Source organism: Chiloscyllium punctatum, chromosome 37 (assembly GCF_047496795.1).
Source record: "Chiloscyllium punctatum isolate Juve2018m chromosome 37, sChiPun1.3, whole genome shotgun sequence".
NCBI lineage: Eukaryota > Metazoa > Chordata > Chondrichthyes > Orectolobiformes > Hemiscylliidae > Chiloscyllium > Chiloscyllium punctatum.
The window spans coordinates 10534010-10560729 of record NC_092775.1 but is presented as its reverse complement, the minus strand read 5'-3'; the positions used below and the strand labels follow the sequence as shown (position 1 = coordinate 10560729).

General features: G+C 44.0%; 1 protein-coding gene across 2 annotated transcripts in view; it reads left to right on the top strand.

Moving 5' to 3' along the window:
* Nucleotides 1-26720, top strand: part of pnp4a (purine nucleoside phosphorylase 4a) — a 162113-nt gene that overhangs the window by 107078 nt on the left and 28315 nt on the right. The window contains exon 1 of one of the 2 annotated variants that reach the window (XM_072556244.1): nucleotides 21262-21445. The exons of the other annotated variant lie outside the window; for it this stretch is intronic. Coding sequence (XP_072412345.1) covers nucleotides 21417-21445 — 29 coding nt within the window. The 5' untranslated portion in view covers nucleotides 21262-21416. Of the gene's footprint in view, nucleotides 1-21261; nucleotides 21446-26720 lie in introns of those variants that run through there. 2 annotated transcript variants of the gene reach the window in all.

Below are 26720 nucleotides of genomic sequence, written 5' to 3'. Positions count from 1 at the left end.
ATTAATAAAACTCTTGTCAAAATGCTTCGCTTGCACAAATAATGACTAACCCAAAGACACAGATATTTACAACAGTATCTTAACCTTTGTTACATGACTTTTTTTTCAAGATAATATTGAACTGACATTTCAGTTCTCAGTGAGGAAGGGAAATTTACAGAGAATAAAGCTATGACTGGCACTCCGCACTGACAAAGGGAATGCAGCAGTCTTAAAATTAAGTGGAGGCAAATGTGTCTGAAGCAAAGATTCAATTCAACCAGTATCCTTTTCTGAAAACAATATTGTTGGTTTGGTATATCCAGATCCACCTTTATACTCTCTTTCACAATTTTTTAAATTAAACTATATAAAGTTCACTGTGATTCCTCCACTTAACGAACAAATGTTAGTCTGAGGTGATTTTCCTCAATGTTAGGGTTAGATTTTGTTTTGTTAAGAAATGAGCAGACAAACTTCATAAATCACCATGACTTTCCTTCCAGACACTAGGACCCTGTTGAGAAATGACATGAGTAACTTGTCGCCCAGTATTGAGAATTGCAACAGCCTCCCCCAGCAAGGCTGGGAGGGACCAAAGCAGTGACCTGGTCCACCCGAGGGTCAGATTGTTCAGCAGTGGTACTGAAGGGAATAGGGTGATGGGGTGGCAGAAGGGCCTCCCGAAAGAGCCCTCAGGATGCTGTCTGCAATCTCTTTAATTTTAGGGGAGTGATGGCCCCCAGCCACCTTCCCAAACGCATCCAGACATTGGATCACACGAATCCTATCCCACAAAGGGTCTCTGCATCCACCCTCTATATTTCCTTCCCCCCCCACCTTACTTTTGCAACAGGGCACTTCTGTGTCCTCCGTGAGATGGCAGACCGTCGCTTACTCACACTTCTCAGTGAGACAAGACTTACTTGTCCCCCAAGGGCAGCCTCTCTCTGGCATTTTAGAGTTCAGCCCAGTGTTCTGCAAGCAAACAAACCAGAAACAAAGAATAAGCAACAACACAAAACCCACACAGACAGGACTAAACACTGGCACTCTGGTCAATTGTTTTAATGCGATCGCAATTAAAAGTGCTAAGTTGTTGTTTTGGAATCAATTCACCATTCAAATGAAAACTTTCACCAGACGTACCATCACAATTACTCAAACGTTCAAACTGGATATCCTTTAATTTGTAGATAACAATTTACAAAATGACCAATCTCTCAGAGGGGCCTACAACCCTTATAACCATTTTCCTGATCAGTTACTTTGTCACAGATTGTCCCCCTTCCCAACTACATAGACGGACTGTTCCATTTTACCTTCTGACTCCTTACTCTGCTATAAACAACTTCCACGAGCCATATCAATACTGCAGGGTGAGAAATTTACCGATCCTGCCCTCTTTCCTTATTATATATTAATTTCCATCAGCCATATCTGAAAGAGGCAGCTCCCTAAACCAAATCCATCAGGTAGTGATGAACACTTCCCTGACCAGGGTCCCCAGTCCCCACCTTTTTCCCACAGGATCAATACAGAGTAGCCAATGTCACCTCGCAGCAATCCAGAGCAATCTGACAAATTTTTCCTACCTTCCAAGCTGGGTCCAGGTGGTTCGTTCGACCTCTTCAAGGTACCAGTTCCACTGGGCGTGGGACAGATTGTGTGGCTGAACACAAGGAGCAGTCTGGGGTAAAATACCCCAAGGTGCCCTTGACACTCTGTTCTGTTCAAATCAGACTTTCGTGTCACTTACTCTGCCCAGTGAGATGTTCCATATGTTGAGGTCCGAGTCACGACACTAAATGTTGATGTATACTTTGTTCCACAAATCCAGACGACACGGGTTTCAGTACGACAGTAGATGTTTTATTATCAGTTAGCTGGCGAGAGATTCTCAATGTCCCCAAAAGTAGCCGTGTCTCTACTTGTGGTGACACTTCTCCATGAATCTCTGTGCTACACACAAAGGCAGTAATTTTTATAGGAATAATACAAAAGGTCTATAAGTCACATGGTCGATTGTCGTTACATTGTTTAAGATGGGCTATTATAATTATACACACCCCGGTAATTGTCGATGCCCTGTGATAACTAGTGGATGGATTACAGGGACTGGTTATCGTCTTCTTCATAATCATATGTTGATGGGAAGAGATTAAAACAGAAGGGGTTTGCCTGTTCTCAATGGTGGATTCACAAACCTATGCTAATATGGAGGGGAAGCAAGATAATGTGTGCTGGAGGCAGTTTAACAGGGTTGTGGCCAAGGATATCAGTCTTGTCTGGGGAGGACAAATACCTTTGCCTGAGGCTGCAGAGGACTCCACATGTGTAGCTCCAATGGATTCCTTCTCTAAGAATCAGTCAGCCTCCTTCCTACTGAGATGGTCTGTCTATTCTGTAAGACATGGAATTGATACTGCAGTGAGTCTCTTTGGTCGTGGAATGTTTAACCCTTGAGTCCCCAGTATGCCTTGAAAGAGAAGAAAAACACTGATCCCTTTGTGGCTTTCTAACTTCCCCATGTAGAATATGGTGTAGTATTTCAGCTCCTGGGAGATACTGGACAATGAAGTGTATCCTGTCAGATGCAGCATGTGTCTATCTCCTGAGGAGGTCATTATGGTTTCTTGCTGTGGCACATCAGAACTGGTGGTCAATGAGTTTAACATCGTACCCTATTCTTATGAGGGCATCCTTGAGTACTTCCAAGTGCCCGTCATGTTCCTCCTCATCCCAACACATCCTGTGTATGCAAACAACTTGTTCGTAGGGGATGGCTGTTTTAATATGTTTCGGGTGGAAGCTGGAGAAGTGTAGCATCATGAGATTATCTGTGGGTTTGTGGTAGAGTGAGGTGCTAAGGTGCCCATCCTTGATGGAGATGCATGTGTCCAAGAATGAGACAGGTAACTAGAGAGTAGTTCATGGTGAGTTTGATGGTGGGATGAAACTCATTGATATCTGTATAGTTGTTTCAGTGACTCCTCGCCATGGGTTCAGAGGAAGAAAATGTCATCAATATATCTGGTGTATAATGTTGATTGGAGGGCCTGTGTAGAGAAGAAGTCTTGTTTGATCCTGTTGGCATACTGGGGTGCCCAACAAGTCCACACTGACCCTCTGAAGAATAACCCACCCCCCTCTGACTAATGCACCTCGCACTATGGATAATTTACCTGACCAGCACATCTTTGGATTGTGGGAGGAAACCCATGCAGACACAGGGAGAATATGCAAATTCCACACAGACAGTCACCTGAGGCTGGAATTGAACCTGGGACCCTGCTACTGAGAGGCAGCAGTACTAACCACTGAGCCACCATGCCACCCTTTAAAGGCAATTGAAAAAACAAATTCTCAGTTAATGAGAGCATTAATGTGCAAACAAGCTCATCTGAAAAGAATTAAAAGGAATTGAAAGGAAGAGAAAGAAAGTAACTTATTGAATCCTGTAGTCTTAAAAAATGACATATTTGTTTACCCAAAAATACTTCTGCAAATCTCAAAGGATTAAGTGCATCGTTAGCAGTGATGAATTACAAGTTAATTATCCAAAGTATTTCTGACAAACGTAGTAACTACACATACTGAGCAGGAGGACATAAGTTAACAGTGTCTGACTGCCTTGTAATCAAAGTATTTTCAATTATCATTGTCATGTGTTTCAACCCAATCATGTGAGCTTCAGAGAGTTCAGTTTTGCAGCTGGGTCAATTAAATTGAAACAATAAAAAAGGGTTTCAGAGAGGATGTTACTGCAGTCTCACTTCTCATTAGAGACACAATTGGTGATGAGTTTAACTTGAGGGTCACAATGCCTCAAGTGAGGGGTGACATTGAGAAAGCAGAACCTTCATCGCAACCAAATGGCAACCCTCTGCAGGAAACAAACCTGTGATTTTGGCATCGGTCAGTATCATAAATCAGCCATCCAGCCAACTGATCTCACCAATCCCCATCCAGTCAGAGTGCACTTCAGAAAGAACATGCAGGTTTTGGAGAGAGTGCAGAAAGATGTTCTATTAAGAGTTAAGGAACAAAGGGTTGTAGTCAGATGGACAGACGAGAGTGCCAGTGCTTGTTCTTCTGACAACATGGAAGGTTAGCAGGAGATTTGATGGTGGTTCATACCATGAAGGCTACCAAAGGAGCAAATGAAGATAATGACCAGAGGGCACAGCAATGAAAAAATGATCTTCTTTAAGCAATGAGTGGTTAAGACTTGATTGAATTGCCTTAGAGAGTGGTTGATACATTAAGTATCAGCTTTCAGGAGAGAGTTGGATAAAAAAAACTGAAGGAACAAAAGAAAGGGAATGGGCAAGGAAGTGAGTTGTTCTTTTGATGAGCCAGAGATTTATCAGGCTGAATGGCCTCCTTCTGTGCTTAATTGTTATTTGGTTCTGCAGGTGAGGTTTAATGCTCCCTTTCTAATGAAGCGAGGGTGCTAGTTAAATCCAGTTGATGGGCTGAATAGCCTACACTATTCTATGGTTCCACAGGCTGAATTTAATGCTTCCTAGGCAATGATATGACAATGTGCAGAATGGGGTGGGACTTTACGTTCTTCAGACCATACAATAGAAAAACTGGGAGAAATGACAAGCTGGGCCCTGTCTATATCAGTATTTAATGGTCAGGTTCCAATGTTCATACTTTTAAAGATAAGAAATTAATTTCCTGGACGTGACCAGAACTAGAGATTGTAACGATAAAAGGGACATGAATAAATCCAATTGTAAGTAAAAGAGATATTTCTTTGCCAATGAATGGTTTAAATGTGGAACTTACTACTGCAAAGGCCACACTTATTGATTTCCTGCTGATTTGGTTAAGAGGAAGCTAGGTAAGTAATTAAGGAAAGGATTCTAATTGGATTTGCAGGTCATTATTTGTAGAGTCTATAGAACATAGAACTGTGCAGCACAGGAACAGGCCTTTCGGCCTACTGTGTCTGTGCCAACTATGATACAATTCTAAACTGATACCATCTGCCTGTGTATGGTCCATATCCCTCTATTCCCTGCCTGTTCCTTTGTCCGTCTAAATCCCTCTTAAATGTTGCTATTATATTTGCTTCGACTACATCTCTGGCAGTGCCCTCCAGGCTCTGCCATCCTCTGTGTAAATATGCCCCTTTGTAATTAACGTTTAAAGCCTGGGGGAACAAAACAATCCACCCTATCCATGCCTTCAGGATATGTGCTTCTATCTGGTCACTCTTCAATGCTCTACTGAAAAACTCCCGTCAACCTGGGATTAAATAAAAGAGAGGGAAAATGCACTCGGCGCAACCTTCTCAAAGGTTCCCACCAAGCATCCAGTAAAGAGCTCGGACAACCCCCCCCCCAACAAATGCTGGTTACGCCCATCAACCTGGAATTAATTCAAAATGAATAAAAAACACTAGGTCCCGAAACAATGCAAGGGTTTGTTGTTGGGGAAACTTCTTAAACAGCTGGCATGGATGGGTTGGACCAAAGGGTCTGTTTCCATGCCGTACATCTCAATGACTCTATGACTATGGCTCCCTCACTTCAAATGATCTGGCAATCTTCATGACCTTGTGACTTTCCAAAAACTTCACAGCCAATGAGGTTGCTTTTCTTTAATTGTAGTTACAATGTGGCAGGTCCAGCACCTTCTTCGCAAGAAGAGAACTGCCACAAATAACAAAGAACGTGAGCATTGCTGATGATAAACACGTTGTCAAAGGTTTTTGCCTTGTACTTGCTAGGAAAAGTTGCCAGAAATACTATCATAGAAGGAAAATAACACTTACACCACAGAAGCACTGAATGTGGATTTGTTGGGAAGGGGTCGGTTTCACATACAGTGCAACATGGAAGCCCTTTGGAAGTACAGAGGCATCGATTTACTTTTGTTTCAAACGGTCTTAATTGGTCATTTCCTGGCATTAAAATATTGTGCAATTTAGAATAAAGATCCTTAAATCTGTAGGTGTGTTTAAGCCTGGAAAACTTTGATTTTACATAGAACATAGAACAGTACAGCACAGTACAGTACAGCACAGGAATGGGCCATTCAGCCCACAATGTTGTGTCAAACATGACACCAAGTTAAAATAATCCTTCTGCCTGCCCTTGGTCCATATCCCTCCATTTCTTGCAAATTCATGTGTTTATCTAAAAGTCCCTTATATGCCCGTCTTGTATCTGCCAGTGCGTTCCAAACTCCTATCACTTTCTTGCCCCTCACATCTCCTTTGAACTTTCCCCTCTCACCTTAAATGCATGCCCCCTAGTATTAGACATTTCAACTCTGGGAAAAAGATTCTGACTTTCAACCCTATCTATCATCTCAGAATGTTATAGACGTCGATCAAGTCTCCCCTCGGCCTCTGCTGCTCCAGACCCAAGTTTTTCTAGCCTCTCCTTACAGCCCATACCCTCTAATCCAGGCAGCATCCTGGTAAACCCTTTCTGCACCCTCTCCCAAGCCTCCACATCCTTCCTATAATGAGGCGACCAGAATTGAAGACAATATTCTGAATGTGGTCTAACCAAAGTATTATAAAGCTGCAACATGAAATCCTAACACTTGTACTCAATTCCCCAACCAGTAAATGGGTGGCATGGTGGCACAGTGGTTAGCACTGCTGCCTCACAGCGCCAGAGACCTGGGTTCAATTCCTGCCTCAGGCGACTGTCTGTGTGGAGTTTACACATTCTCCCCGTGTCTGCGTGGGTTTCCTCCGGGTGCTCCGGTTTCCTCCCACAGTCCAAAGATGTGCAGGTCAGGTGAATTGGCCGTGCTAAATTGCCCGTAGTGTTAAGTGAGAGGTATGGGTGGGTTGCGCTTCGGCGGGTCGGTGTGGACTTGTTGGGCCGAAGGGCCTGTTTCCACACTGTAAGTAATCTAATCTAAAGGCAAGTATGCCTTTTTACCACCCAATCTACTCGCAAGGCCACTTTCAGGGAGCTACAGACTTGATCCCCTGGATTCCTCTGTACACTAATGCTGTTCAGAATCATGCCATTAACTGTATATTTTTCCCTAACATTTGATCTCTCAAAGTGCAGCATCTCACACTTGCCTGGATTAAACTCCATCTGCCATTTTTCTGCTGTTATCTGCAACTGATTTATATCCCACTGTATCCTTTGACCACCTTCTACAGCTCCACCAATCTTTGTTTTGCCTGCAAACTTACTAACCCAAACATCTACATTTTCACCCAAGTCATTTATACATATCACAAGTAGCAAAGATCCCAGTACATATCCCTGTGGAATACCATTAGTCACAGATCCCCAGCCAGAAAAACATCCTTCCAACACCTTGCCTTCTATAGGCAAGCCAATTCTGAATCCAGACGGCCAAGTCACCATGGATCCTATGCATCCTAATCTTTTGGATGAGCCCACCATGAGGGATCTTGCTAAAAGTTTTACTAAAATCCATGTAGGCAACATTCACTGCTCTACCCTCATCAATGCCCTTTGTCACCTCCTTAAAAAAATCAATCAAGTTAGTAAGACATGACTTACCCACAGAAAGCCATGCTGACTGTCCCTAATTGAGCCATGCTTTTCCAAATGCATGTGAATCCTATCCCTAAGAATTCTCTCCAATAGCTTCCCAACTATCAATGTGACACTCATCGGTCTATAGTTTCCTGGATTATCCCTATTTCCCTTCTTGAACAGGGGAACAACATCAGCTACTCGCCAGTCCTCTGGGACCTCTCCATTGGCTAGTGAGAATCCAAAGAGCTTGGTCAAACACAGCGATCTCCTCTCCTGCCTCTCTCAATAACATAGGGTAGATACCATCGGGCCCTGGGGACTTATCCATCTTAATGTTCTTATGGACACCCAACACCACTTCTTCTTTGATCTCAAAGTGCATGCTTTACACTAATCTCACTATCTTCCATGTCTTCTTCTGGGTGAATACTGATGCAAAATATTCATTTTGGATCTTACCCACATCCTTTGTCTCCAAGCATAAGTTCCCTCCTTTTTCCTTGAGTGGTCCTACCTTCTCTCTAGTTATCCTCTTGCTTTTAATGTACGTATAGAATCCCTTTAACTCCACTCGCCAAGATCATTTCATGGCTCCTTCTTGCTTTCTTCATTCCCTGCTTGAGTTCATTCCTGCTTTCTTTGAATTCCTGATAGGCCCTGTCTGATTTTAGCTTCTTAAACCTTACATATGCTTCTTTTTTCCTTTTCACTAAATTTACTAACTTGATTGTTATCAGGATCCCTCACCACCCATGCTCGACCTTTCCCCTTGCTGGAACATGCCAATGATCAGTAGATCTTTAAACAACATTTTCATCCATGTCATTTATATATATCACAAGGAGCAAAGATCCCTGTTAAATGTGGATTGCTCTGATAACAGCTCCTCCCAATTAACACTCCCCAGCTCCTGCCTAATACTGACACAATTTGCTCTCCCCCAGTTTAGTACTTTCCCACAAGGTCCTGACATATCCTTATTCAGAGCTATCTTAAAACTTAACGAGTTGTGATCACTCTTTCCAAAATGCTCTCCCACTGAACGGTCAGTCACCTGGCTAGGCTCATTAGCCAATACAAAGTTCAGTATGGCCCCTCCTCTAGGTACACTATCCACATACTGTTTCAAGACACCCTCTTGGATGCCCTTAACAAATTCTGTCCCATCCAAGCCTCTGGCTCCAAGGGAGTCCCAATCAATATTGGGGAAGTTAAAGTCACCCACTATGACAATTCTGTTATGTTCTGCATATTTTCATAATCTGCCGGCATATCTGTTCCCCAATGTTTTGGTGGCTGTTTGGGGCCTGCAGTATAATCCTATCAGAATGATTGGACCCATCTTATTTTTGAGCTCTACCCATAATACCTCAGTGGATGAACCCCCCACCCCCCCCCCCCCACCCCAGTATGTCCTCTCTGAGAGCAGATGTAACAAAATCCTCTGCTTCTTCTACTTACCTCTCTATCTTGTCGAAAACAACAAAACCCTGGAACATTGAGCAGCCAATTCTATCCCTCTCTCAACCAAGTCTCTGTAATGGCCACAACATCATATTCCCACATACTGATCCAGGCTCTAAGTTCATCTGCCTTACCTATTGTACTCCTTGTGTTGAATTGGACTCACTTCAGCCCACTACTACCATTGCATTCAGTTACCTGTCTCTGCTTGTTCTTCTTGTCTGACATACTGGTCCTAATATGTACTTTCCCCTCAATCCCTCTACTTATCGACCTGCTGTTCTGGTTCCCAGCCCCCTGACACTCCAGTTTAAACTCTCCCGAGTAGCACTAGCAAACCTCCCTGCACCTTGATATTGGTTATTGGTTCCCCTCCAGTCTTGACCTGTCCCTCTAGTACAGGTCACCCCTGCCCTAGAAGAGGTCCCAATGATCCAAGAAACCCTGCTCCTTGCACCAGCTCCTTAGCCACGTATTCATCTGTCCTATCTTTCTATTCCTTGCCTCACGAGCACATGGCGCTGGTAGTAACTCAGAGATTACTACAGTTGAGGTCCAGCTGTTCAGCCCCTTTCCTAACTCCCTATACTCACTCCGCAGGACCTCATCCCTCTTTCTGCCAATGTCATTGGTACTAATGTGCACAACCACCTCTGGTCCTTTAAGAATTTCACACAAATGCTCAGAGATGTCCTTGACCCTGGCACCAGGGAGGCAACACACCATCCTGGATTCTTCAACATGGCCACAGAAATACTTGTCGGTGCCCCTAACTAGTGAGTCTCTGACCACTATCACTCCCTTGGACTTTGCCCATCGCTGCTCTACAACAGAGCCAGTTGTGGTGCCACAGGCCTGGCTGCTGTTGTTATGCTCCTCTGAGAGGCTACCCCTCCCCAACAGTATCCAAAAGGGTATACCTGTTAGCGAGGGGAATAGCCACAGGAGACTCTTACACTACCTGCCTGCCTCACCTGGCCATCACATATCGACCTGGCAGAACTGCCCACAGGTTTAATGCAGAAAAATCCATTCAGAGGTTTGACATTTTGCAGGATCCAAGGAATAAAAATTCAGACTTCACCTTTGTTTCAATCCCTCACCACTCAGTGGCTCAAGGTGAAGCAAGGGAGCTCATCCAGTAACAGTCTCTCCCTGGTTATTGTGGAGTACCACCAAGCACACAAACCGAACCCTGTCCATTTCAATTGCCTTCTGACAAACCAAGTGATTTTCATCAATACTACTTCTTCCTCCTCTCATGTTAATAGTTTAACTTGTGTCTTCTGATAATTACACTGTTTATCATTGTATATTATCTGACTCATTGGGCAGTAATGTGTTTCCACCTCTCCCAAGAAAGCCTCCATTGCTTTGATGAATATCCTCCAACCATCTGCTTACAATGTCAACCGACCAGGATATATCCCCGAAAACTACCATACTGGAACCATTCCTTTCCAATGTTCCAACAGCCAGCACCCAATCTCCAACCATCCCTGACATCCTGAGTTACATTGTTATGGACTAGGCCAGGCCACTCAAAACATTCTTGAGCCAGCACCCCAGACTCTCGTATCTCAGTGGTTAGCACTGCTGCCTCACAGTACCAGGGACCTGGGTTCGATTCCTGCCTTGGATAACTGTCTGTGTAGAGTTTGCACTTTCTCCCTGTGTCTGTGTGGGTTTCCTCCCACAATCCAAAGATGTGCAGGTCAGGTGAATTGGCCATGCTAAATTGCTGATAGGGTCAGGTGTGATAATCAGGGGTAAATGGGTCTGAGTGGGTTACTCTTTGGAGGGCTGGTGTGAACTTGTTGGGCCAGACGGCCTGTTTCCATACTGTAGGAAATCAAATCTAATCTATAACTTTGCAATTTGTTTCAGTAAGTGTACAGTGAAAATTACCCGGAGTATGTTAGCTCGGTTAACTACTAGGTTTTAAAGCAGACAGAAATTTATTCACAAAATTACACAATGAAACACCAAGAACAGAATAAAGAACCCCTACAAAACTCAGTCCGTCCAAAGTAGACTTAATTATGCTGTTCCAAATGTACACAACAGTCCCAATAAGCAAACCCCTTTAAAGCACAGTAAATAAAAGGAACAGATGCTTACAGGTTGAAGTTAGAAGGGCAGAAAGAGAGAGAGAGAGAGTTTCCACACAGCTCACTGTTAAACTCCTAACTCGCTCTGGACTGAACTGCCCACTCAAGAGCTGACCATGCCCTTTACATTATACAGGCCACTTCTAAAACATGACCACTTTGGCCTCATCTGTTTACATATAAACAAAAAGATCCTTTAAGCTCTGTGCCAAACCAGTCTAATCAGAACCAGGAGCTGGTTTATGACCCCTCTGAAAGAAACCAAGGACACAGCCTCCTTGAGAAAAGGAACAGCTTTTAGAAAAAAGGAGCCAGCTTTGTGACACCTTCCCCCTTAAAAAAATCAACCATCATTACCAAAAGATGGTTACATTTTTAAGACCCTTAAAAAACAAACTACTTAGTGGTCTAAAACACACATATACACTACACTAACTATTAACATGCAAACATGCAGAACCATATGAGAATTCAGGCCGTGGCATACCCACCATGTATCCTATTCAAGTCTCGATAACGCAACAGCAATCAAATATTGTAATGCCCACACCAAGCTGAAAGTCTCTTTCTCCATCATTGAATCTTTCTGTTGATGAATGTTCAACTTCCTGGAAAAATACCCAATGAGTCTTTCTATCTGCTCATCATCCTCCTGCAGGAGCACCACACCGACACCCATATCGCTGGCATCGATAGCCACCGAGAAAGGCTAATACTGGGCAGTGGTTAACACAGGTTTTAGGCGGTCAAATGCCTTTTGACAGTCTGCTGTCCACTGAAACTTCTTGCCCTTTTTTAACAATTCAGTGAGTGGAGCAGCCGCACTGCTAAAGTTCGGCACAAACTTTCGGTAAAATCCACTCAACCCCAGGAACTGTGGTACTGCTCTTTTCATCGACGGTGTGGGAAATTCCCCAATTACTTTTGTTTTTGCACCTCGTGGGGCCATTTGTCTGTGTCCAATAACGTGGCCCAGGAAGGTGACTTGGGCTTTGGCAAATTCACTTTTAGCCAGGTTTATCACCAAGCCTGCCTTCCAGAGTCGATCGAACAAGTCTGATAAATGCTGTAAATGTTCCTTCCATGGGTGACTAAAAATCACCAAATCATCAATATATACCACACAGTTGGGTAATCCAACAATGACCTTATTAGTCAGTCTCTGAAATGCAACTGGAGCGTTTTTCATACTAAATGGCATGACTTTGAACTGATATAGTCCATCTACTTTACGAAAGCCAAAATTGCCTTTACTGTCTCTGATAGAGATACTTGCCAGTAGCCTCTGAGCAAGTCCAACATCGAAATGTAAGTTGCTTGTCCCACTTTTTCGACACAGTCCCTCAACAGTGGAATTGGATTTGCATCAGTCTTTGTAATGGCGTTGACTTTGTGATTGTCCACACATAACCGTTGGATACCATCTGGCTTTGGCACTTTGACAATGGGTGAGCTCCATTCACTGTAACTCACTTTGATTATGCCATCTCAAAGCATATGCTCTATCTCCTTCTGTCTCTGTGCCAACTTCAGAGAGTTATGCCTAGAAGGATGTTGCTTAATCAGAACAGCATCTCCTAGAACTACATCATGCATTATTAGGTTAGTACTTCCCAGTTTATTTCCGCATATTTCTCCATGTGATAGTAATAATTTTTTCAGGTCATTTCAATTTTCTTGTGGAAGGTAACTCAATAAATATCCCAATTTTTGACAACTTCCTCATTGTCCAATTTGATTTGAGGAATGACCATATTAGAATCCTCTGAACTTGGTTCTTCCTTCTGTGCTGTAATCATTAACACTTTCTCTTGCTTTTCTTCCCTATCAAAATACCTTTTGAGCATATTTACATGACACACATGATTTCTTCCTGCGTGGAGTCCTTATCAAGTAGTTCACCTCAGTCAATTTCCTCTTGATTTGATAAAGTCCACTCAACTTGCTTTTAAAGGCTCACCTGTTACTGGAAGTAACACCTTATCCCTAATTGCAAAATTGCGAATTTGTGATTTCTTATCCGCTTCCTGTCACATTGTATACTGTGATACTTTTAAATGCTGTCTAGCCAACTCTCCAGCTCTATTTAATTGTTCTCTATAATTTGACTCATAGTCCAAATGGGTGGTCTCTGAGTTTTGACTTATTAATTTCTCCTTAATCAATTTTAATGGCCCTCTTAATTCATGACCAAAAAATAATTCAAATGGACTGAATTTGGTCGATTCATCTCTGATCTCAAAAAGTACAAATGGAACTCCCTTATCCCAATCATCTGGATAATCCTGACCATAAGCCCCCAACATGGGTTTTAGTATTTGATGCCATCGCTCTAGCGCTCCAAAAGATTCTGAATGGTACGCAGTAGATTTGAATTGCTTTCTTCCCAAGTTATCCATAACCTCCTTGAATAGTTTGGATGTGAAGTTTGATCCTTGATCTGACTGGATCTCTATTGGTAGTCCGTATATAGTAAAAAATTTAAGTATTCTTCTACAACCCTTTTAGCTGTGATGTTGCGAAATGGGATTGACTCTGAAAATCTAGTCGACACATCCATGATTGTTAATAAATACTTATTGTTTGAGGTAGGGGACCTACGCAACCAAACAAGACTCTTGTGAAAGATTCCTCAATTGTTGGAATAGGTATTAAAGGTGCAGGTTTTATAACTGCATGTGGTTTTCTGATTAGCTGACATGCATGACACGTCTGGCAAAATTCAACTACATATTTGTGTAGTCCAGGCCAGTAAAAATGTCTTTGTATTTTAGACTGTTTTCCTCACCCCTAAATGACCTCCAAGTGGTAGCTCATCCGCCAGTCGCAGCACCTCCTTTCTACGTCCCACTGGAAAAACAATTTGATGAATCACTACCCATTTCTCATCTGCTTGAATGTGTGATGGTCTCCATTTCCTCATTAAGATATCATTTGTTAAGTAATAACACACAGGGATGCATTCACTCTCCTTCTCTGTAAATGCCTTCTGATACAACTGTTTGAAGTTCTCATCTTTCTGCTGTAAGTCAATAGGCGTAGCAGAGCTAAAGAACACTTACATGTTTACCTAGTTGCTCCTGCTCTGTCCCACTTATCTGATCAAAAAAAGTCTCAGATAAAGCTATGTCAGCTTCCTTATCTGTGCCTTTTGAATTCTCCAGCTTCAGCTTGTGTCTCTGTGATCTTGTGACCACACATCAGGAAAAATTCCTGAATAAAGATCCTTCATTTCTTCAGTTGCCTGTGTCTTCACTGGCTTTTCAATTAGAGTAGGCAGCACACTTACCAGTGAATCAGCTATATCATTTGCAAGGACAAATTGTATTCCTGGAGCTGAGAATTTGTCCAGTACTCTGACCACAAATTCTCCACTCTTCTCTGGATTTTCTAGCCTCACTTTAGATAATTGAGCACTTTCTGTCTCACCAGGAATTGCTGTTACCAGTACCTTCTCTGGCAATAGTCCCTCAGGAGTGCATATCTCCTCATCCTTCAGCATTACAAACTGAGAGGATCCTGTGTCCCTTAATATTGTAACCTCTTTTCCTGCTACTCCTGGCCTATCTGAACAAACTTTAACCTTGCATTTTCTTTAAAGCAAATTTGGCGCTTCCCCCTTAATAAACCCCTGATCATCTTGTACACTCTGAGGCAGCTGTCTAACGTCCCTTGTGCTTTTTGTTACTAGTCCAACAAAACTCCCAGGCTTGTCTGGTCTTCCTACACCTGGCTTCCTCCTAGCCCAACAACATTGTGATTTCATGTGGCCCACTTTAGTACAATGAAAACACTGGAGCTTTTTAACTTCTTTGTCCCTTCAAGGGTTTCTTCTTTACCCTGTGGTACGTTCTCCTTCAGCTGCTAACCTTGCCTTTTAACTCTCTGGTATTCCACATGATTTCGCATTACTTCCTCGCTAAGGTTACTTTCAGCCTTTATCTCCAGCCTTTTAAGCTGACTTTCTTTTTTAAGTGTCAGTTTCTAAAGTTCAAAAGCTCTCTCTTTTTCTTTCTCTTCTGCTGCTCTCTCTTTTTCCCTCTCTTCTGCTTTTAATCGTACCTCAAACTGTTTCATTTCTGCTGCCCTTTCCTTATCTCTCGCCTCTAAGCCAAGCTGCTTCATTTGCAGTTGAACTCTTGCCATCTCTATAGATTGTGATGGTTTCCCCGGCAAGTTTAAATGCTGAGCTACTGCTGTAATTATCTCTCCTTTCCTCACAGAAGCGGGCAGTTCCAATTCCAGCTGATCTGCTAATTTCTGCAGCTTGGCCTTATTCACTTTTTGCGAAACTTCCAAAGTCACTGCATCCACTTCCAGAAAACTTTTGGCGACTGAAAGGGCCGTTACATCCCAAGCTTTGTCTATCTAACCAAACCAACACCCGAAGAAAAGACAATAGCACTTACCATGCACTGTTTAAAATCCCACAAAGAACCCCCAATCTGTTATGGACTAGGCCAGACCACTCAAAACATTCTTGAGCTGGCAACCCAGACCATAACTTTGCAATTTGTTTCGATAAGTGTACAGTGAAAATTGCCTGGAGTAAGTTAGCTTGGTTAACTACTAGATTTTAAAACAGACAGAAATTTATTCACAAAATTACACAGTGAAACATGTAAAGAACCCCTACAGAATTCAGTCCGTCCAAAGTAGACTTAATTATGCTGTTCCAAATATACACAACAATCCCAATAAGCAAACCCCCTCCCCCAAAACACAGTATATAAAATGGAACAGATGCTTACAAGTTGAAGTAAACAGGGCAGAAAGAGAGAGAGAGAGAGTTTCCACACAGCTCACTGTTGAACTCCTAACTCGCTCTGGACTGAACTGCCCAGCTCGAGAGCTGACCACGCCCCTTTCATTATACAGGTCACTTCTAAAACATGACCACTTTGGCCTGAAGTCTCATCTGTTTACATATAAACAAAAAGACCTCGCAATACCCTTTAAGCTCTGTACCAAACCAGTCTAATCAGAACCGGGAGCTGGATTATGACCCCTCTGAAAGAAAGCAAGGACATAGTATCCTTGAAAAAGGGGCCTGCTTTGTGACATCTTATTGATTCTGCGTGATGCTTGATTGTCATGACTCAATCCAATTTCATGATAAGAGCCTCATCCTCCAGAAACAACTCTCATGTGATCAGGGACTAAATTTTTTGAGGGTGACATCTATTTTCATTGACAGATGGTATGCAATACTTAAAGAATTGTGAACCCAATTGCAGGCAAGATCACTCATAACACTACATCTCAGCTAGCCAGCTACCGAAGCCCTTATCCATGTCTTCATTTTGCTAACTCTGGATTTATGACATTCTGGACAGTTTTCCATCTTCCACCTTCCACAATATGAGTTAATATGCTGTCTGTACCTAATTGATACCAAGTCTTAACAGAGTCATAGAATCATAGAGATATACAGCACGGAAACAGATCCTTCAGATATACTAAATAAATCTCATCCCATTTGCCAGCATTTGGCCCATATCCCTCTCAACTCTTTGTCGTCATATACACATCATATACACTTTAAATGTTGCAATTGTACCAGCCTCCACCACTTCCTCTAATAGCTCATTCCATACATGCACCACCCTCTGTGTGAAAAAGTTGCCTGTTAGGTCCCTTGTCACCTTAAAATCATCCATCATTCCAGTGTTTATTAGTGCCAGCTCAATTTTAAAATCCTCATCCTTGTTTTCAAATTCCAGTCTAGCCTTGCTTCCTCCCTAACCTTCTCCAGCCCACATCCCGCTCAGAGTCCGAGACTTCCACACCTCCTGTTCATTAAGAAGAAAGCATAAGCAAGAATAACACAGTAATCATAGAAAGTTGGATTGCCTAGTCTATAAAATTAAACTTGCAGTTAGTGTTTTGGAGAAATTCACCAGATGCAGTCACAATAGTTTACTAGTTGAGTGTCTCAGCGATCAAATTAGGGTATAATCTGTTTTGAATCAAGGAGAGGGAGCAGATTAATAAATAAAATATGACAATCTTCATTCTGATCAGGTGTACTTTAGAACTGTGGGAAGCTAGGGAAGTGACTGCTGGGCCCCTTGCTGAGATATTTGTATCATCGATAGTCACAGGTGAAGTGCCGGAAGACTAGAGGTTTGCTAACATGGTGCCACTGTTTAAGAAGGGTGATAAGGACAAGCCAGGGAATTATAGACCAGTAAGCCTGGCATCGATGGTGGGCAAGTTGTTGGAGGGAATCCTGAGGGACAGGATATACATGTATTTGGAAAGACAAGGATTGATTCGGGATAGTCAGCATGGCTTTGTGCGTGGGAAATCATGTCTCACAAACTTGATTAAGTATTTTGAAGAAGTAACAAAGAGGATTGAGGGCAGAGCGGTGGATTTGAATGATATGGGCTTCAGTAAGGCATTCGACAAGGTTCCCCATGGGAGATTGATTAGCAAGGTGAGATCTCACGGAGTACAGGGAGAACTAGCCATTTGGATACAGAACTGGCTCAAAGGCGGTGGTGGTGGAGGGTTTTTTCAGACTGGAGGCCTGTGACCAGTGGAGTGCGACAAGGATTGGTGCTGGGTCCACTACTTTTCGTCATTTATATGTATGATTTGGATGTGAGCATAAGAGGTACAATTAATAAATTTGGAGATGACACCAAAATTGGAGGTGTAGTGGACAGCGAAGGGTGTTACCTCAGATTACAACGGGATCTGGACCAGGTGGGCCAATGGGCTGAGAAGTGGCAGATGGAGTTTAATTTAGATAAATGTGAGGTGCTGCATTTTGGGAAAGCAAATCTTAGCAAAACTTATACACTTAATGGTAAGGTCCTAGGGCGTGTTGCTGAACAAAGAGACCTTGGAGTGCAGGTTCATAGCTCCTTGAAAGTGGAGTCACAGGTAGATAGGATAGTGAAGAAAGCGTTTGGTATGCTTTCCTTTATTGGTCAGAGTATTGAGTACAGGGGTTGGGAGGTCATGTTGCGGCTGTACAGGACATTCGTTAGGCCACTGTTGGAATATTGCATGCAATTCTGGTTTCCTTCCTATCGGAAGGTTGTTGTGAAACTTGAAAGGGTTCAGAAAAGATTTACAGGTTTGGAGTATTTGAGCTATAGGGAGAGGTTGAATAGGCTGGGGCTGTTTTCCCTGGAGCATCAGAGGTTGAGGGGTGACCTTTATAGAGGACTATAAAATCATGAGGGGCATGGATAGGGTAAATAGACAAAGTCTCTTCCCTGGGGTGGGGGTCCAGAACTGGAGGGCATAGGTTTAGGGTGAGTGGGGAAAGATATAAAAGAGACGTAAGGAGCAACATTTTTCATACAGAAGATGGTGCATGTACGGAATGAGCTGCCAGAGGAAGTGGTGGAGGATAGTATAATTGCAACATTTAAAAGGCATTTGGATGGGTATATGAATAGGAAGGGTTTGGAGGAATATGGGCCAGGTGCTGGCTGGTGGGACTAGATTGGGATGGGATATCTGGTCAGCATGGACGAGTTGGATCAAAGGGTCTGTTTCCGTGCTGTACATCTTTATGACTCTATGACTGTAAGTCCCTATGGAATGCAGGCGCCATTGCAATGTATAAAATACAGTGGCCAATTTGCACAAAGCACACTCCCGCCAAAAGCAGAGGATCTGTGTGAAGTTATAGCTGTCAGATTAGCATTCTGAAGTTAAATCCTCTGTTCTTCTTCCAAGTTGAGTCATGCAACGTTTTACATCCAATTGATGGAAAATAAAGGCCACAGTGATGTTGCAGCTGAAAAGTTGCACTTTGAACACAATAACAGCAGCCATAATTGTTGCATTGAAGTCCTTGAGATAGAATTGAAGATAAACCCTTCTTACTCATAGGTGACATGGTGACCAACTGAGCTACAGTGAAAAACATAGTCCAACTTGTTTACCTCAACTAGGAAAAGTAGGACTGCAGATGCTGGAGAGTCAAGAGTCAAAAAGTGTGGCACTGGAAAAGCATAACTAGCCAGGCAGCATCCTGATGAAGGGCTTAAGCCCAAAACATTGACTCCCCTGCTCCTTGGATGCTAACTGATCTGCTGTGCTTTTCCAGAGCCGCACTTTTCAACACTGTGCTAACCTGTCTAAGTAGTGTGATTTAGTATGAAACAGCATTCAAATTTAACCTCTTATATCATTCATTGTCTAAATAGATTTTCCATATCTCTGATTCCAGTGGGTATCAGCGCTAAATACTTGAAGGAGTTGGAGAATATAAAGTTGCCCTACATTCCAGACAGGGATCTAGACAGGTTAGGTGAGTGGGCAAATTTTGGAAGATGCAGAATAATGTGGAAACATGAGGTTATGCATTTTGGCAGGAAGAACAGAGGAGCTGAATATTATTTAAACTGGGGAAAGACTGCAGAAAGCAACAGAACAGGGGGATTTGGGAACCTTGGGCATAACTCACAAAAGTTAGCACCCAAGTTCAACAGATAATCGGCTGGAGAAATGAAATATTGGCCTTTATTTCAAAGAGACTGGAACATAAAGGTAGGAAGGTTTTGCTAAAATTACACAGGGCACTAGTTAAGCCGTAGTTGGAAAACTGAAAGAGGTTTTAGACCCTTTATCGAAAGAGAAAGTTCACTTGTTGATCTGGGTGTGGAGGGATTATCCCAGGGGAGAGGTTGGGCCCGTACTCATTGGAATTTAGAAGAATGGAAGGCAACCTTATTGGAACATACAGGTTTTAATGGGTAGAGGTGGAAAAGTTGTTTCGCCTTGTGGGATAGTCTGGCACTAGAGGACATAATCTCAGAATGAAGTCACCTAATTAAGTTAAAGATGAGGAGGAATCTCTTCTCTCAGAAGGTTGTGAATCTGTAAAATTCCTTTTGCAGATGGCGGTTGGGGTTGGGTTGTTAAATGTTTAAGGCTTCAATAAACAGACTTTTAACTAGTAAGGGAATCATGGGTTATGCAGAAAAGGCAAGAAAATGCAGTTGAGGATTATTGGGTCAACCATGTTAAAAATCACACAACACCAGGTTACAGTCCAACAGGTTTAATTGGAAGCACACTAGCTTTCGGAGCGACGCTCCTTCATCAGGTGATTGTGGAGGGCTCGATCATAACACAGAATTTAAAGCAAAAATTTACAGTGTGATGTAACTGAAATTATACATTGAAGAATTGATTGTCTGTTAAGCCTTTCATCTGTTAGAATACAGTGATAGTTTCACTTCTTTCATGTGTAAATCACAAAACCTTTTTTTAAAGTTGCATTCTTGGGTTAGCTGTTAACAATGGTGATAGCTAGACAATATGTTGAAGGTGTTAGCCCCCTGTGTTCTCTGTCTATGATCTGATGTTTAGATTGATTCTAATCTAAAAAGTGAGATAACAGAGTTTTACATAAATTCATGCCGTCTTTGAGCTCAGAGTTCTACATGAATGTATGTAGTTTTTGATCAAAGTGCAATGTAACGCTGCAAGTACAAATTCACCCTACATATCTCTGTGACCCCAATAGGCAGTTTAGCACGGCCAATTCACCTGACCTACACACTTCAGACTGTGGGAGGAAACCCACAGAGACAGTTACCTGGGGCTGGAATCGAACCCAGGTCCCTGGTAGCTATGAGGTAGCAGTGCTAACCACTGAGCCAGCGTGCTACTTTGGAGCAAAACAAATCTAAATTGCGGCTTTGTTTTTTTTGGCCAAAAGTTGCTATCTCCTTCAAACGTAAGGTGTACCTGTTCTTTCAGGTCTTTTGAATTCAGGTCGGTGTTGCAATCATCCAGGAGGTAAAAACAATGACTGCAGATGCTGGAAAGCAAATACTGGATTAGTGGTGCTGGAAGAGCACAGCAGTTCAGGCAGCATCCAACCGAGCAGCGAAATCTTGCACCATTCCACTAAACCGTATGAGTGAGAATCTTAGCTGGGATCTAATTCAGAAATCCGAAAGAAGTTAAGCAGTTTCAAATTAGATTCTCCAACTTTATGCTACAGAGTTTCCGTCTTTTGTGTTACAACTCACGAAAGTTGTGAGGCTGTGGTCATACACAGTTAATGGCTGAATATATTTCCTATCCAGAAGAATTAATTATCACATTTGGCAATAAATCCCTCCGCCTTAATGGCCATCAATCATGTTTTTTACAACAGCGTACATTAACCAATCGCGGATCACGGTAAGGTGCAGTCTTGGAATTTATCATTTCCTTTTTGTGTGCGGTTTGATAGTCTGGAGTCATTGAGCCGACGAGGGCATAGACTCCTAACAGTGTCCGCACCGAGCCCAACATCTGGGAAAGATAATATCGACGGAAAGTATCTTCCAAGAGCTAACAAAAAAAAGACCTGTTTTTATTTGACTCGGTATTTGAAAGGATGTCAAATCTTTTTAAACAACAGATTTGGTAAGTTGTTAAAGTTGTGGTGTTAATGAAAAAGGCAGTGCAGACATTCAAGGCCAGTTAGGGAATATACTGAGCCACAAATCACATCGGGACAAAAGGCACAAATACTTTACAAACTAGAAATGGTACATTCAGCAGCGTGGCTTATTAGCCTTATTGATCGAAGACCAATTGCGCTTGCCAGTATAAAGAATCACACTCTAAAGTCAGTTATTAGTTAATTGCTGGTTATCATGACATGCAGAATGTTCCTGGCTGGGCATACAACCTTTATCCTCAGGGGCATGGGTTCAGGAACCACCCAGAATAACTTGGAAGTTTACTTTTTTAAGAGGGGCATGCATAAAAAAAACATCTCTGAACAGGCTGATTAGAAAATAGGTTAAATGAAAAGAAAATATTAGAGGGCACTTGTGGGGCAGTGGTAGTGTCCCTACCCCTGAACAGAGAACCCCAACTCAAGTCCCACTGGCTTCAGAGGTCTCTGAACAGGTTGATCAAAACATAAGTAAACGAGAAAGGAGAGCACAATTGTAGAGGGCTCATGGTGGTCCAGTGGAAATACCTCGACCTTCCTGGACCTCGAGTCCCACTTGCTCCAGAGACATATAGACCATTTCTAAACAGATTGATTAGGAAATAAAAATAATTTTTAAAATGCAATATTACATGTATTGACTAGTCAAAGGGTTGGCAATTTAATACGGCGATGAGGAGGAATTTCTTCTCTCTGAGGTTAGTGACTCTTTGAAACTCCTAGCCACAGAGAGCTGTGGGGGCCGAGTCCTTGTGTGTGTTTTAAGGCTGAGCTAGATTCTTGGTCAGTCGGGGAATCAGGGGTTACAGGGAAAGGGACAGGAAAGTAGACAGGAGGAATACCGAACCAGCCATGCTCCTGTTGAATGGTGGGCAGACTTGTGGGGCTGCATTGCCTATTCCAGTTTAGTGCTCTTCCAGCACCACTAATCCAGAATTTGGTTTCCAGCATCTGCAGTCATTGTTTTTACCTTGCCTATTCCAGTTCCTATCTCTTGTGGTTTCATGGTCTTAGAAATAACTGACTAAGACCAGTAAATTATTGACCAAAAAGGACACTGCTGGATATATGAAGCTAAAGTTGGACAATAGTATTGAGGTGTGGGTTAGTCACTAATTTATTGAATGATTGAGCAGGCCTGAGGACTGATTGGTCAACGCCAGCTCTGAAGCTGGGAGAACATTAGCGTACATCATGTTCCATTAGGCGAAAGTGAGGACTGCAGATGCTGGACATTAGAGTCGAGAGTGTGGTGCTGGAAAAGTACAGCAGGTCAGGCAGCATCCGAGGCGCAGCAGAGTCAAGGTTTTGGGCAAAAGCCCTCTTCATCATGTTCCGTTATGCTGCTTATCTTCAAACAACAAAAACTGGCAGCTGCAAAGTAGTATTTCAATTGATTTTCTCTCAATGGACAATGAATGTGAAAGCATGTACTTGCAAACCCATCAGTATCGTTCTGTTTGTCATTTTCAATGACAATATTATGGGCTGGGTTTTGAAAAGAGGACGGAAACAGAATTTGGATATTGCTTTGCCACTCCGAGATGCCACGGCACTAACCAACTGCCAAATTGTCATATAGTTGTTGCAGAAAATACAAGGTTATAAAACAAAAGGATTTGATATATGCTGTGGGGGATACCACAAGGAATGTTTATCTTTGAATATTCTGACCATACTGACATATAATTCGACAGATTTTACCTTGATAATTTTAATTGTAGAACTAAATTGATAATGGTTGTTTAACAATTTGTTAGGACCAGTTCAAGAGGGGTGATTGGCTCCCTGTTTTAATAACTTCCGAAATCCGTTTCAACAAATATTTAGCTTTTCTTTTGGCATGCTGATAGTTCACAGTTCAATTAAAATAGAATCAAGATATCAGAATTAAAGACGCAATTGCAAAGTTTACTTTGGTGAAAGAAAGATGAATTTTATGAGCTACGAACCTGTAGAAAATGAATGCAATGCAATATTAAACACACATAAAAGCATGGTTACAAAGCTAAAATGGAGGGTGGCTAGTACAAAGAGGGTGATAAGCAGTTCAAAATGTTTTTGGAACACTGTTGAAGTTTAGCCGAAGATCACGGGGGTTTATTTGTTGTCTTGAATCCTCAGCAAAAAACAAAATTTGTTGAATCCTTCCTGGTGGTGAATGTGAGAGAGGGAGAGTGTGTGTGAGAGGGAGAGGGAGAGTGTGTGTGTGAGAGAGGGAGAGGGAGTGTGTGTGTGAGAGAGGGAGAGGGAGTGTGTGTGAGAGAGGGGGAGAGGGAGAGTGAGTGTGAGAGAGGGAGAGGGAGAGTGTGTGTGAGAGGGAGATGGAGAGTGTGTGCAAGAGGGAAAGGGAGAGTGTGTGTGAGAGAGGGAGAGTGCGTGTGAGAGAGGGAGAGTGCGTGTGAGAGAGGGAGAGGGAGTGTGTGTGTGAGAGAGGGAGAGGGAGAGGGAGTGTGTGTGTGAGAGAGGGAGAGGGAGAGGGAGTGTGTGTGTGAGAGTGGGAGAGGGAGAGTGTGTGTGTGTGAGAGGGAGAGGGAGAGTGTGTGTGTGTGAGAGGGAGAGGGAGAGTGTGTGTGTGAGAGGGAGAGTGTGTGTGTGTGTGAGAGGGAGAGGGAGAGTGTGTGTGAGAGAGGGAGAGGGAGAGTGTGTGTGAGAGAGGGAGTGTGTGTGTGAGAGAGGGAGAGGGTGTGTGTGTGAGAGAGAGAGAAGGAGAGTGTGTGTGAGAGAGAGGGAGAGGGTGTGTTTGTGAGAGAGAGAGAAGGAGAGTGTGTGTGAGAGAGAGGGAGAGGGAGTGTGTGTGAGAGAGAGGGAGAGGGAGAGTGAGTGTGAGAGAGGGAGAGGGAGAGTGAGTGTGAGAGAGGGAGAGGGAGAGTGTGTGTGAGAGGGAGATGGAGAGTGTGTGTGAGAGAGGGAGAGGGAGTGAGTGTGTGAGAGAGGGAGAGGGAGTGTGTGTGTGAGAGAGGGAGTGTGTGTGTGAGAGAGGGAGAGGGTGTGTGTGTGAGAGAGAGAGAAGGAGAGTGTGTGTGAGAGAGAGGGAGAGGGTGTGTTTGTGAGAGAGAGAGAAGGAGAGTGTGTGTGAGAGAGAGGGAGAGGGAGTGTGTGTGAGAGAGAGGGAGAGGGAGAGTGTGTGTGTGAGAGAGGGAGAGGGAGTGTGTGTGTGAGAGAGGGAGAGGGAGTGTGAGTGTGAGAGAGGGAGAGGGAGAGTGAGTGTGAGAGAGGGAGAGGGAGTGTGTGTGTGAGAGAGGGAGAGGGAGTGTGTGTGAGAGAGAGGGAGAGGGAGTGTGTGTGTGAGAGAGAGAAAAGGAGAGTGTGTGTGTGAGAGAGGGAGAGGGAGTGTGTGTGAGAGAGAGGGAGAAGGAGAGTGAGTGTGAGAGAGGGAGAGGGAGAGTGTGTGTGTGAGAGAGAGAGGGAGAGTGTGTGTGAGAGGGAGATGGAGAGTGTGTGTGAGAGGGAGATGGAGAGTGTGTGCGAGAGAGAAAGGGAGAGTGTGTGTGAGAGAGGGAGAGTGTGTGTGAGAGAGGGAGAGGGAGAGGGAGTGTGTGTGTGAGAGAGGGAGAGGGAGAGGGAGTGTGTGTGTGAGAGGGAGAGGGAGAGTGTGTGCGAGAGGGAAAGGGAGAGTGTGTGTGAGAGAGGGAGAGTGTGTGTGTGTGTGAGAGGGAGAGGGAGAGTGTGTGTGAGAGAGGGAGAGGGAGTGTGTGTGTGAGAGAGGGAGAGGGAGTGTGTGTGTGAGAGAGGGAGAGGGAGTGTGTGTGTGAGAGAGGGAGAGGGAGAGTGTGTGTGAGAGAGGGAGAGGGAGAGGGAGTGTGTGTGTGAGAGGGAGAGGGAGAGTGTGTGTGAGAGGGAGATGGAGAGTGTGTGCGAGAGGGAAAGGGAGAGTGTGTGTGAGAGAGGGAGAGTGTGTGTGAGAGAGGGAGAGGGAGAGTGTGTGTGAGAGGGAGAGGGAGTGTGTGTGTGAGAGGGAGATGGAGAGTGTGTGTGTGTGAGAGGGAGAGGGAGAGTGTGAGAGGGAGAGGGAGAGTGTGAGAGGGAGAGGGAGAGTGTGAGAGGGAGAGTGTGTGTGAGAGAGGGAGAGGGAGAGTGTGAGAGAGAGAGGGAGAGGGAGAGTGTGTGTGTGAGAGAGAGAAGGAGAGTGTGTGTGAGAGAGGGAGAGGGAGTGTGTGTGTGAGAGAGGGAGAGGGAGAGTGGGAGAGGGAGAGTGTGTGTGAGAGAGGGAGAGGGAGAGTGTGTGAGAGAGAGAGAAGAAGGAGAGTGTGTGAGAGAGAGAGAGAGAAGGAGAGTGTGTGAGAGAGAGAGAGAAGGAGAGTGTGTGTGAGAGAGGGAGAGTGTGTGTGAGAGAGGGAAGAGTGTGTGTGAGAGAGGGAGAGTGTGTGTGAGAGAGGGAGAGTGTGTGTGTGAGAGAGGGAGAGTGTGTGTGTGTGAGAGAGGGAGAGTGTGTGTGTGGGAGAGGGAGAGTGTGTGTGTGGGAGAGGGAGAGTGTGTGTGTGAGAGTGGGAGAGGAGAGTGTGTGTGTGTGAGAGAGAGAGAGGGAGAGTGTGTGTGAGAGAGGGAGAGTGTGTGTGTGAGAGGGAGAGGGAGAGTGTGTGTGTGAGAGGGAGAGGGAGAGTGTGTGTGTGAGAGGGAGAGGGAGTGTGTGTGTGTGAGAGGGAGAGGGAGTGTGTGTGTGTGAGAGGGAGAGGGAGTGTGTATGTGAGAGAGGGAGAGGGAGTGTGTGTGTGTGAGTGAGAGAGGGAGAGTGTGTGTGTGAGTGAGAGAGGGAGAGGGAGAGTGTGTGAGAGAGAGAGAAGGAGAGTGTGTGTGAGAGAGGGAGAGGGAGTGTGTGTGTGAGAGAGGGAGAGGGAGTGTGTGTGTGAGAGAGGGAGAGTGTGTGTGTGAGAGAGAGAAGGAGAGTGTGTGTGAGAGAGGGAGAGGGAGAGTGTGTGTGAGAGAGGGAGAGGGAGTGTGTGTGTGAGAGAGGGAGAGGGAGAGTGTGTGAGAGAGAGAGAGAGGGGGAGAGTGTGTGTGAGAGAGAGAGAGAGGGAGAGTGTTGTGTGAGAGTGGGGGGAGAGGGAGAGTGTGTGTGTGAGAGAGAGAGAGGGGGAGAGTGTGTGTGAGAGAGGAGAGAGGGAGAGTGTGAGTGAGAGAGGGAGAGTGTGTGTGAGAGAGGAAGAGTGTGTGTGTGAGAGGGAGAGGGAGAGGTGTGTGTGAGAGAGGGAGAGGGAGAGTGTTGTGTGAGAGAGGGAGAGGGAGAGTGTGTGTGTG